The sequence below is a fragment of the Coffea arabica genome, chromosome 10e, assembly GCF_036785885.1.
Source record: "Coffea arabica cultivar ET-39 chromosome 10e, Coffea Arabica ET-39 HiFi, whole genome shotgun sequence".
Taxonomy (NCBI): Eukaryota; Viridiplantae; Streptophyta; class Magnoliopsida; order Gentianales; family Rubiaceae; genus Coffea; species Coffea arabica.
In genome coordinates, this window is record NC_092328.1 from 37,746,460 (window position 1) to 37,759,509 (window position 13,050).

Here is a 13,050-nt window from a genome sequence, read left to right on the forward strand (position 1 = left end):
ATAATACTAGTTAGCATAGAAAAAGATAAAAAACACAGTGTGGAAAAAGAGGAAGGTTAACAAAGTGGGCTAGATCAAGAAACACCAGCGCATCTTTCTCTATAGCTTTCTCTCCTTTTCATGTGTGTTTATAACTCTTCCCTCTGCCCCAATGCCCTTCTTTCCCTGCAACAAAAGGAAAAGTAAATGACCCCTCATCTCTCATGTCTCCACACACCAGAGGGGCTGAGAGTGAGAGATAAAGACGCCCCATTTATGCACAATACACAGAGAGAGAGAGAGAGAGAATTCATATAGGCCCACCAAGCGAAAATTACTTGTTGGGAACTTTTCTCACAAAAAATTTCATAATTTCATAATAATCTATCCAACTTTTTTCCTATGAGCTGCTGTACACTTCATTATTGAAAAAAGCCCCTCCCATATTTTTGAATCTTCTCTCTGGGAAACACTTGCTCGGTTCCCTATACCTATCTTTCAAATCTTCACATTCCTTGGCTACCACAAAATCCTCTAAAAGAAAAAACAAAAAAGATATTCATAAACCAATTCCAATCCCCACCAAAATGTACAAGTACCTACTCCAGTAGTGGCTGTTCCACAAAATTCAGCCACAGCAAAACCCCATATCGCATCACTGCCAAATCCCAAAGGACCCCATATACAGGCAATGACTCGAGGTCGAATGTTTTCCCGCCACCAGCCCGGAGGCTGCATCATTTCCAGCTATAGGCCCCCATGGCAAGGATCTCAGATTCAACGAAGAATCTTTTCAAGTGAACAGACTCGAATTCCACCATAGTATTCTTCAGTTCAGTAGAATCACCTATCTTCCACGAATATTCTCCCAATGAAATCTCGAAATCTCTTGGAATAAAGCTTTGGATCAACAGCCGAGATCGATGTAGGATCAACTTGCAAGGATTTGTATGCATGCTCTAGCTTCTTGCTGATGTCGTAGTCCTGTAAAATATCTATGACTCCAAAGTATAATACTATTTCATAGATTTCACTGCTGCGAGAACCAGGAGTGTACTGATCAAAATCACTCCTCCGATTAACTCGCTCTGCTCTAGCAGGCATGTTGGCCCCCAATCGGATCAACGGTTTCCTGGTAATGAATATGTAAAAATGAGATCAAACCACCCACTAAAACGAAAGCTTTAAGGAACTAGATCAAGCAATAAGCCATCAAAGAATGTGTATCACCATTCACCTAGAGTTTTTAGCTCTCGTATACACCTTGAAGTTGTTATACCAGAAAGTTTTTAATTCCCTAGCATCATCCAGAATCATTGAAACTTTATAGCATAAAAATATTTACACACCATCAATTTTAGTGAATTTCAACGAGGCAGGTTCCAAAGAATTAATGTAAACTTCTCACTCAACAGTTGTTCATTTGATCCCACATTAACTTCTATACCAATCATATTCTGCCTAGATTGGCGGTTATTAAGGTGTTGGCAACTGTTTGCTGTATTAACATCTAGACTGTTATTCATAAGAGGAGGCAAAAATTGCTAAATCAAGGCTCATATTCTTATCCAGGAAAGCTACTGTGAACTAACTGCAACTGCATAGCCAACAACCAGAGTCCCCCTTCAATGATTCCAACCACCACGCTCAAATTTAATGAAAGACAAATTATTCTAGAACTTAAGGGTATTCAAATAAGAATTTCAAGCGTCAATCATGAGCTAGCTCCCAGCAATGTAATAGTAGAAAATATTAGCTTTCACAATTAAAAGGGTTCGGTATAAGAAGACTTTTACAGAAGGGCAGAAGCCATAAAACAGAATAGACGAAAAATGCTTTGTCCATTAAATGTATCTATTCCCTTACAACTAGTTAAACTGGAAGTCCAAACTGCTAAGAAAGGTAAAGAGCCAAAAAACTCACCGCCCAGCAAGGACGCGATCCATGTCTTGCAGCTCTGCCTCAAGGAAGCGACAGCCACGCATAAACTTCTCAGTTTGATACGAATCACTATTCCCTGAAAAGTCCAACACATGATTTCAATATTCTTAATGTCCCACAAATTGATTATTAGTGAATGACTTGTGGGTGGCATGATAAACTACCTGTCCGCAAGACAAACGGTGACAAACCCATCTTATCACCTGTATTATCATCACGGAAGTGAATACCAACCAAAAGACTGTAATCCATGATTCTCTCAGCTTCCAAGAACTCACAATCTCGCTCTATTTGTCTGTAGAGAGAGAGGTTATCAGAGACATGCTTTAAAAATTGAAGGGAAATATAAAGCTCAGTAACCTAGAAGGGAAATGTAACTGACTTGATTAGCTCGTGGTACCAATTTTGCTGTAGCCGAAACACAAAGTTCAGGTCAAGGTCCTTGAGCGTTGTAGTTTCATCAATCTCCCCCTCTGGCTTATCTGTAATGCGGCCATGGGATGATCCTTTGAGGTCAAATCGTCTGTGTATTCGGTATTCCGAGCAGACCAAATTGCCCATCACAATGAAACGCGTCTAGTAGAACAAAGTTGCAGGAAATTAGACATGCATTTAAATTATGAGATGCAACCATAGTTCAAGAATGACAATTTTAAACATCCATGCGTACCTTTACACCGCCTACTGGTTTGACACAATGAACTCCATAAAACTTTGCCACGAGGGAATTCTCATAGCGGCAAACATGCTTGTAATAACTAGGAAGCATCCTAATCAGTACCTGACAAGCAGATTACCAGGACCTCAATCACCATTTGTATTTGACCATGTCTTAATCAGCAAGCCTAACTAGAAAATTTTCCTGACTTAAATAAGTGTCTTTGGAGGCAAAACAATGGTTAAACAATTCCATAAATTTGCTATTAACGTGATCCTTCTTCACCTCCGTCCTGTAATTCAGTATGATAAAAGTCAATGAGGTAGGTAACTAACCTTGACTTCACATTTCTTCACTGTTTTTATCATAAATCTGTCATCCTGGGTCAGGTAAAAGAAGCTTCCACTCTTTCCAGGAGATGAGAGCTCTCTTAGAGCATGATTTCCACATATGGCCAGCATGTAATCAGCAGGATCCACTTGGAATAGCTGCCTCAAATGCCTGAAATCCAAACAAGCCAGTGACCAAATTCAGAACCATTTCAGAAATTTGATTGGCAATGAATTTCTTCAAGATTTAAAAAGCTATACTAAAACGAAGAAACACAAAATCTCACAGATTAGAGAAACAATGAAACAAATAAAGTTTTTAAGTGAAATAACACCTGAAGACCATGGGACAATAATCCTTCCACCGGAACTCCACTGATTGATGGGGTGGTGTATTCTTTGACCCTTCTGGAGGAAACCTAGTCCAAAACTTCTCGTTGGGATCAAAATCACTCTGCTTTAGTTCCCTTATTCTCAAGGCATCTTTCCCTACCGAATGCCTACAGTAACGAATCATACAAAGTAAGGTGAAGAAATTTGGCAAAAAAACAAAATTAAGCATTCCAACAATGCACTAAAGATATGAAAAACTTACCGAATACCCAACTGGAGATTGAGCATCAAATCATAGTTCTTATGCCCTTTGGAAATGGTCAGCCCTGGCTTCTTCACTTCCCCACTGAAACAACAAGGATTCCTCCGAAACTGCTTAAGCCCATCTCGATGATCCAACACCATACCATCCCCGTATATCATAGAAGCCTCCACATTATCAATAATATCACAAGTAATATCCCCAGCCTCACCATCCGATTCCCAAATGCAAATCCTCGGAAAGTTCCTTTCCGTCAAGCTCCCTCTTCCTCCGTCCACCGACGACCTCTTCTTTCCCGTCATTGCCACCACCATCCCACCAAAATTCTCATCCATCATCAAAGGTGCCGATAGTTTCGTGCTGAACAACCCTCCAAACCCCTCCATCTTCCCCTTCCCGAAACTACAACCATTTCCTTGTCCATTATTCCCACTATTGTTGTGTGCAGGGTAAAAAGTACCATTGAGGACCTGATTTCCTTGGTTCTTAGAATCTTTTGTCCAGCAACCAATGTAGCAACTTCCATCAGGCCAGGTGAAAACTCCATGGCCTTTAGGAACACCATTTTCCCAATTTCCATCATATCTGTTCCCATTATTAGCCCAAACCAATACTCCTCTCCCATTAATAACGCCATTCTTCCATTCTCCGATATACTCATTTCCATTCCTCCAAACATATCTCCCCTGTCCATCCTGCAAATTCTTCTTCCAATACCCTTCATAATAGTCCCCATTACAGTAATGCTTCACACCATAGCCATGTTTTCGATCCGCAGACCAAGACCCTCGATACATATCCCCATCGGGTCCAATAAAAGTCCCAGTTCCTTCCATTCTACCGGACTTAAATTCCCCTTCGAAAGTCGCCCCAGATGGCCATGAAAACTTGCCTTTTCCCGATGCTTTCCCTCTCTTCCACTCTCCTTCATACATGCATCCGTCTGTCCACAAATACTTGCCCGATCCGTGCGGAGAATTCCCTGAAAAACTCCCTATATACAGATCCCCATTAGGTAGATGCTTCTCTATACTACTCCAGCTGCCGCTGTTGTTGCTCCCCTCTGAGCTACCTCCCCCACCACCTCCCCCGCCCCCTCCACTGCTGCTGCACGTGGCACCGCCGGCTATGCTGGTCGTCGTAGGAGTAACCCTTCTGGTAGTCGCCTGAGATTTGCTCCGAGGTATAAGAATCACTGACTTAGCCGTCGTGGTGGACTCCACAAACCTCTCTTCTTCTCCTTGCTGAAAAATTTCCTCTGATTTCTTCTTCTTGTTTGTGGGTATTCCATCCAGCGTTGTGGGTTTTGTACACAGCAAAGATTCAGGCATTTTTCTTGAAAATTTTTCTCCAAATATGTATATGACAAAAAAAACAGATAATTTATAGCCGGAATAAATGACGAAGAAGACGAAGATAAACTAGAAATGATAGAGCCAGAGCTGTAGAGCCCAGCTGCCCAACAAGCATTATTTCCGACGTCTTCTGTTTTTTTTTTTACTCTTTTTCTCTCTTTATCTGATGAGTAGATGCGTTGCGGTGGTGCTGAGGCGTTGTAGTGTTGTGTGTATATGTGTGAATAGTGCAATAAATGTGTGCCTTTTCGCTTTTGGGCTTATATTTACTCTCTCTCGTGTTGTGCGAGAACAGGTGAGAATCCTCCCAACGATAAAGCAAAGAGTAAAGAGAAACTGTACTAGTAGGACCTTTGTTTTATTGGTGCACTAAAGATTTCACTCGTTTTCTTGAAAGATTTGTGGACAAACACATAATATTTGGTTTGATCTAGTTGTAATTAGAGTAATTAAAGGATGAGATAATGTTAATGGAATCGAAGAAGTTGTAAGAGGTGTTTGAAGAGAATGTTGGATAAACGAAATCTTATGTTTAATAAGTTAGTTAAATGTAATCAAAGAAATTGTAAGAGGTGTTTGGAGAAAATATTGGACAAACGAAATCTCGTGTTTAATAAGTTGGTTAAATATATATGACACGTCGGGAATGTGAGAAGGTACAAGAAGCGTGCAATTCAGATTGAAAGGGTATTAGATCTAGAGTGAAAAATTACGTATTAGCTAATTCAAGAATGCAAAAATTAGAAAAATGTAAAGAGTTAGACAATGGCTTGTATGTTATAACTGCAATTAATTTCCAACCCGAAATATAAAGTTAAAGGAACTAATCAAGAAATGGGATTTACTGTGTAACTTGTTTGGATTGTAGTTTTTGGGAGAAAAAAACAGATGAATTTTCAGATTCAATACATTCCTTTATTTTCAATTCCACGTACTTAACAATTTCAAATAGAAAAAAAAATGTTATAGTAAAATGGAAGCTTTTAGGAATAACAAATAAAGGATGGGATAAACCACCAGCAAGAGCTGGTGGCCACCACAAACCTTGCCTCCCACCAAAATGTCACTCTTGTGGTTCTGTTTCAAATTCAGACGGGTCGGTAGTGGTTCTGTCCCCATCGGTCTCCATAAGTTCAGTTGAATCTCCCCATAAATAGAGCAGGAGTAGGAGTAGGGATGATAATTGATAAAAAAATAATAATAATAAAATAAAGGATGGGATAGAAATAGAACGAGATGAGTCGGCAATTGATTTTGATGGATTTTGCATTTAGCATTATGGAATTGGAGATCTGTTGTGCATAGAATTCTTTTGCGGCCAAGGTAAACATACCAAGACAAGAACAGTTTACAGGTGTACGATCAGCAATACTATGTTATGACGAATATACCCTTCGACGGTGACTACAATTTTTTCTCTCTGGTTTCATCGTGACGTCGCGGAATCGTCGATGCCTAGGAATGGGAAGAAAGACATCACAAGGACGAGGGAATCGGAACTGTGATGAAAGCGTCGTTTTGGAGTGTAATTACCATTATGGCCTCATTGTTTGGACTTAATTACTCGGCTGCCCTTCATTCTTTGGTGTGTGGAATAATTCAACCCTAGGCCAACCGTCCAATGGTTGACCATTGTATTTCCATTTTTTTTTTACTACTATTAGAAAATTAGATTAAACTTTTTTTTTTTTTGGTTGCCTGCCACGGTATCCAGAGCTTTGCCCTGACTAATCCGTTGGTTACAATTCCCACAATTCTAGGAATTTGTTGATTATAAATGTACTACCTAATTGAAAAATATTAAAGAGTGTAGTAGTTCATGTTTTATTCTCAAATTCCTGTAATGTGATTTGTGAGATCCAAGAATTCGTTACCCTATAAAATGAACAATTACGCTACATTTATTTATCAACAACATTACTACCTTTCTACCTTGAAAACCAAAAAACTTTTCTATGTTTTTCAAATGCTTTTTGTATTAATAATAATTCATTTTATTAAATTATTCGCAAATGAGCACACGACAATGGGAGGCATTAAGGTCAAAAAAACGTTAGTACTTGTTTGCCATTAAACTTAGAAATTTCAGAAAATATACATCAACTGATGGACTGCCAACCTATACACAAAATCAAGGTTTTATTGGAGTGGATTGTGACCTATTAGCATAAAAAATGCCGCAATATCTCTAAATAAACAAATGTATATGAGGTCTAAGCATGTGTTGTATTATATAGAGAACCTGAAATTTTATTGGTTAGTAAGCTAATTTGGGATTAGAGATTAAAATAATGAATGAGACTTGGTACGTGATCCCAATGATGGGAGATAGGCAAATTTTGTCCAAGTGCCATCTATCAGCCAACCAAGTCAATGCAAGAATAATATTTTGTTAGCTCCAAGAAAAATACTAAGTTAATAATAATTCTACAATTGAGACCGGTAATCAAAGATTTCCCAAAGTTCTTTTTAGGCATCCTACCAACAAGAATACTTGGCATACAATTTTATCTTTATCTAAGCTTTGGAAATGGTGGTGCATTATGAATCATAAAGGCATATGGACCCAATAGGGTTTGGTTGTGGTGGTCCACTAACTTAACGTTCCATATTCATTTAGTGGGTTGCCCTGTGAGAAAATAGAATGGAACACCATGATGCCTTTGAAGTTCTCACGCCTTAGCCGAATTGCCCAAACTGGAATTTGTGACAAGAGGCTGATGTGTCTGTAATTGTCATTTTCATCTTCAGTATAATGTCTTTGTCTCTAGTGCAGCTCCTCCTCTAAAATGGGTGTATAGATAATAGGAAATGGGAGCTCTCGTGTTCTAATTCGGCACAGTTGTGTAAACTAATAGATTTCAGTATAAATTGGTAAATTTTTTATATAAATATGAATTATAATTAATTGATATAAAACTCACGATTATAATAAAAATATATTAGTTTACACCAAAATTGTGTCAGTTTACACAATTAAACGGAACTGGATAAAACCTTAATTGAAGAGACCCTAGATTCTAAATAATACATGCCAAGAATTATTGGAAAATATTAGGGATAATATCAGAAACCTTCCTTGAGGTTTCTCTTAATATCACCTGGCACCACTAAGGTTTTAAAAATATCACTTACCTCCCTTATTTTAATCATTTGTGTAACAAAATCTTTAAAACCCTAAACTACCCTTTTACTTGCTAAATAAAAATATTCCTAAACCACTTTGTTTGCTTCAAAAAAATCATCATCTAAAAAATAATTTTTAGTAGTACTACGACATCATAATATTATAGCCCATAAAAACAAAATTTTAAAAATAAAAAAGATATTTGTAAAGAAATACACTTGCACCAATTTAACTCTATATACTCAAAAATCAATTTCTTATGAACTTTATATATTTTTTTCTAACTTTTTCTCAACACATGCCCAAACCTTTAAATTGTACTGATTACTATAAAAATCAATTCAAAATAAGCAAATAAATCATATCCCACTTTATCACAATCACAAAAAAATAAAAGATAAACAAATTTTAATTTATTGTAATTTACAAATAAAATATCGCATAGTCATTTTAAAAAATGAGTAAGAGCGAATGTTGAAGGAAAGAGAAAGAGAAGAAAGTAACTTTCATTTTTTTTTATAATTTTTGAGCTCCATTTATTTGATATGTGAATTATGTATCAAATGAAGGTTAATATAGCCTTTTTATGATTATTAGGGGAGGTAAGTGATATTTTTAAAATTCCAGAGGTGTCAAGTGAGATCAGGAGAAATCTCAAGGGAGGTTTGCAATATTATCCCAAAATATTATTCATTTTAACAAACCTGCAGGCACATTAGGTTGCTTCTTAATTGCTGTAGTGTAATGAGGGTGAGGACCCCTACAAGTATTCCCTACAACTAGGAAAATAGCTTATTTAGCCCCTCAACTTTTAATTGCTCAAAAGTTTCATTTTGCTAATTTAACGTTTAAAGTTCGACTCTTTAATTGATTTAATTCTTTCCGCCAAAGTCTAGCCGACTAGATCTACACAAACAAAGGGGCAATACTAGAGACCGAGTGGCTCAACTTGGCTTAACCGTCATCTTCTCCAATTATTCAGCATAGGTTGTTTTAACGAATAATTGATATTATAGGATTGGAGGCACCACAAATTATTAGTCCAAGGAGATAGCAGTTTGCATCAATTGTATGATGTAACAATAGTGGAGGAAAAATATGTGATCTTCTTGCCTGTTATGCACAATGATGTAGACATGATCCTATAAGGAATGGACAATTATAAGTTGTAACTTCTAGATATAATGTAGCAGAATGAAGATACATTTTCATTGAACTTTATGGATGTCCCACAAGTTTATATTATTCTCATGGATTTGCTATATAAATACACTATAGATATTAAGGGGACACCAATACTTAATTTGGAGCTACATTACTTTTGTCAATGGCTATCACTATAAATGTTTTATTTTTTACGGGTCAATACAAGAAAAAGGAGAAACTTTCACAAAGTCTCAGAAAAATTTAAATGTCGAAAAATTTTATAGGGAGGTGGAGGCAATACAACTAAAGCAAAAAAATTTTATAAAATTCAGGAGGTGTAAATGTAGTGCAAATTAAAAATATTTAAAAAGTTTAAAACCTATTATATAATTTTAGCGAACATGAGGAGAGAAGGAGGGAGAGAGCAGAAGGGAGAAATGCCCACCCTCAAAGCTATGTGGTTCCACTCCTAATTGTGCACCTAAGATTGAGCATTAATTGAAATATCTACTATTAATGTACACATGCCTACAAATTTGGATGAATTGTTTAATATATTAACTGTGAAGGAAAAACTGCATCTACTAACATACACACACACAAAAGTGTTGCATTTTCTTTACCTTTATGCACAACAAAATGAGTACGTATTCATGTCTTTACAACTGAGTCTAAATCATTTTTGTGATATATTAATTGGTGGAGATGTGCATACATATTATTTAGATATGCAGAATGCTAAAGAAAATACTTTGCATTCTTTATTTTATGTTTGTATGCACATGTGAATTTTTCTATATCGTTAAGATATCTAACATTTGATATGAACTCTTTGAATTGATCATCAATTATGCCCCAAATCCCCTTATGCTAGTTAGTGATTTGAAGCATTCAAATCATTGAATAAACAAGAGAATGGTCGATTTTATTTGATGGGCATTTTTTATTTTCAAAATTGCACCTCTGCTAGTAGGTAAAAATATACTTTAATCCTCTAATTAACTGTAACGCTTATGGCGCTAACTGGACTAGGGTTATCGGCTAGAAACTAGGAACCAATCATGACGGCTTTACAGCCACCTAACTAGCCGTCTAGAAGTGGTGGTTAGGCACCGCCTAAGAGCTTTGCGGCGGCTGTGGTTTCAGCATCTATCTCTACTACAGGCCCCTGCGTTGATGTAGGGATTGTTTCGTCATTTCGGGGAGAACCGACTCTGCAGATGTCTCATGAGGACATGTTAGGCTTGGCCAAACCTTTTCACAATGCCTTGGTGGGCAGATTCCCCTTTAGCCGCCTGCCCATGGAAGTTATCCGTAAGTTCATCACTGCATTAGGGTTAAGAGGTGATTGCTCTGTCGGCCTTCTTGATCCAAATCACGTGTTAATATGTCCTTTGCTCAAGGAAGACTATACGCAGCTATTTGTTTGGAGGACCTAGTATGTTCAAAGTTTGCCCATGCCGGTATCGAAGTGGACATTGGAGTTCAGGGTGAACCAAGGAGTTTTCATTGCTCCAGTGTGGGCGAATTTTCCAGATTTACCTCTTCCTTTTTTTCATAAGTCGCAGTTGTCAAAGCTGGCTTCTATGCTTGGTCGTCTGCTAAGGATTGATAGGGCTACGTGTGACCTTCGAAGACCTTCGGCGGCTCAAGTTCTAGTAGAAGTTGATATTTCCAAGACACCGATCAGGAGGATTGGATAGGTGATAAGAATTATGAGTTCTGGTAGCTTGTTAGTTTCGAGAATTGGCCTATCTTCTGCTCATTCTGCAACAAGTTGGGGCATGAGGAAGGTGACTATTTCAAGAAAAATCCTTCACTCCGTCCTTCACAAGTCCCAAGGGCTATTGCTCCGTCGGCGGCAGTTGGTACCTCTAAAGGCAGGACAATCTACATCCCAAAGCATCAAGGTGTAAGGGAGGAACAACCTCCACATCAACCGACTACAGAGCGGGGGGATACTGCAGATAATGGTAAGTGAATAATTTCGCAGGAGTTTAGTTGCAGTGTCTCTCCAACAACACTTGATACGTGACCTGTGGGAGTTGATTTTAATGAGCCTGAGGAGGAGGATCACCAGTTGCGAAACCCTATGTTGGTTGGGCAAGCAGATGTACCTTCTTCCTCCACGGGGCCTGATACGTGAACTGCAAAGCAAACCGGGCCTGTCGCGACAGTGGAGAAGTCTCTACAGGGCCAGTGGAGGGAGATGCCTCCAGCTTCTATGGCAGTTGAGGAGAAAGAGAGGGGTTTGGTGGAACCAGTACATTTGGATAACAAGTTCGCGGCCTTGACGTTTATGGAGGAGAACGATGATTTGACGGGAGTTTTTGCTCAGGTCATTTCTCCATCGTCATCCTCTCGTTGTCACTTGAAGAGGTCGTAGTTGGAGCGTAGGATGCCGGTTGGGAGCTTAAGGGAGATCAAAGTGTCATTGAGTGACTTGCGACAATTTCACAATGAGCTGGAGTAGCATTGTCAGTCCTTCATAGATAATGACTATCCTCGGTCAGCTTTGTTAGATGAAGTAGATAAGGAATTACTAAGTGGTCTAAACCTCGATTCTCAAGGTGTCGAGAAAGTGGCAAGGAAGGTTAGCAGCCAAAAGGTACAAAGAAACAGGTTGCACAGTCATCTCAAGCTTCATATTTTTTGAGGTCTCATGTTTAACCCGTTTAGGTTTATTATTTGGAATATTGAGCTTCATGGTCGGATTCTCTTAAATATTTGCAGAAGATCTGTGTTGATAATGCAATTTTGTTAGTTATTTTGCTGGAACCAATGTCAGATATTAGCAAGGTAGAGGTAGTTCGGTGCCAGTTGTGTCTTGATCATGGCTCTTCCTTTTTCAATAGTAAGGTGTGGTTTTTATGGAGTAGCGTCTACAAATTCAACTTCATCAAGTTAGAGGAGCAGGTTGTGCATGCATGCCTCTCTTTTTAGTCTGGCAGTGTTCTATATTTGTCCGCGGTGTATGCTAAATGTTCGAGAGTAGGTAGGCTCCCCCTCTGGAAGGCCCTAGAGGATCTTACTATGGGAATGCTTGACTCATGGATTGTCACTGGAGATTTTGATATGGTATTGATAGCGAAAGAAAGGTGTGAGGACTCGTTGGTAAATGTTACCAATATGGAGGAGGTTAACTCTTTTATGTTCACTTGTGGTCTTTCCACTGTCAATTTTGATGGTAGCCTATTCACTTGGACGAATGGCTCGATCTGGCAGCGATTGGATAGAGAGTTGGTAAATTCTACTTGGGCGAGCGCGTATGCGCTCACTAAGGTCTTTCATCTTCATCGGGGTAGGTCAGACCATTCTCCGCTTCTAATTCAGGTGGGTAAGGCTTCATCTTTGGTTCCTGATTTAAGATATCTTAACATATGGTATAAACACCTCTCTTTCATGGACTTGGTTTCGACGGCGTGGAGGGACTCTGTGTCGGGAGTTGGAATGGCCTATTTTTACTTGAAATTGGTAGCCACTCGGGCAAAGTTAAGAATCTGGAGTAAGCAAGTTTTTGAAAATATTCTTTTTCAAGTTAAGATGGCAAAAGACCTGTATAAGTAGCGAGAGGTGGAGTTCGACTCACTGTGCGATAAATCTTCGAAGTTATGCCTCAATGAGGCCCAAACTGTGTATTTGAGGGAGTTGTCGGTGGAGGAGGAGTTTTGGCGTTAAAATGCAGCTGTTAAATGGCTCAAAGAGGGTGATGTCAATGCCTCCTTTTTTCACTCGGTGGTGAAACAAAGGAGAAATTCTAACTATATCTCACAGATCAAGGACGAGACCATGGATGGCTGTGTGCAGAGGATGATATAAAGAATTTGGCGGTGAAATTTTTTTTAGCTTTGTTTAAGTCTGAAGGACATGTTACGCCTCTTGTGCTCCCATTCTCAATGCCAAGGATGGAGCCTATAGAC

General features: G+C 38.6%; 2 protein-coding genes across 2 annotated transcripts; one reads left to right on the forward strand and one right to left on the reverse strand.

Moving 5' to 3' along the window:
* Positions 1-288: 288 nt before the first annotated feature.
* On the reverse strand, positions 289-5,179 carry LOC113712514 (phosphatidylinositol 4-phosphate 5-kinase 2). Its single transcript, XM_027235993.2, has 8 exons — positions 3,503-5,179; positions 3,243-3,407; positions 2,914-3,079; positions 2,591-2,701; positions 2,303-2,496; positions 2,085-2,215; positions 1,903-1,996; positions 289-1,111 (listed from the first exon to the last, which is right to left on the reverse strand). The coding sequence occupies exons 1-8, from the start codon at positions 4,831-4,833 to the stop codon at positions 823-825; spliced, it is 2,481 nt and encodes an 826-aa protein (XP_027091794.1). The 5' UTR covers positions 4,834-5,179; the 3' UTR covers positions 289-822.
* Positions 5,180-10,587: 5,408 nt separating this feature from the next.
* LOC140015217 (uncharacterized) lies at positions 10,588-12,697 on the forward strand. The gene is made up of 6 exons (XM_072067130.1): positions 10,588-10,782; positions 10,908-11,103; positions 11,308-11,468; positions 11,604-11,723; positions 11,864-11,989; positions 12,074-12,697. Exons 1-6 carry the CDS (start codon positions 10,588-10,590, stop codon positions 12,695-12,697), a joined length of 1,422 nt encoding a protein of 473 aa, XP_071923231.1.
* Positions 12,698-13,050: the final 353 nt, after the last annotated feature.

Coding starts and splice junctions, on each gene's coding strand:
- LOC140015217 (XM_072067130.1), top strand. CDS start 10,588: ATGCCGGTATCGAAGTGGACATTGGAGTTCAGGGTGAACCAAGGAGTT. Junction 11,469..11,603: donor TGACGGGAGTTTTTGCTCAG/GTCATTTCTCCA, acceptor GAGCTGGAGTAG/CATTGTCAGTCCTTCATAGA. Junction 11,990..12,073: donor CTTCCTTTTTCAATAGTAAG/GTGTGGTTTTTA, acceptor CTCTCTTTTTAG/TCTGGCAGTGTTCTATATTT.
- LOC113712514 (XM_027235993.2), bottom strand. CDS start 4,833: ATGCCTGAATCTTTGCTGTGTACAAAACCCACAACGCTGGATGGAATA. Junction 3,080..3,242: donor TATTGTCCCATGGTCTTCAG/GTGTTATTTCAC, acceptor TTTGGATTTCAG/GCATTTGAGGCAGCTATTCC. Junction 2,497..2,590: donor AACCAGTAGGCGGTGTAAAG/GTACGCATGGAT, acceptor TTGTTCTACTAG/ACGCGTTTCATTGTGATGGG.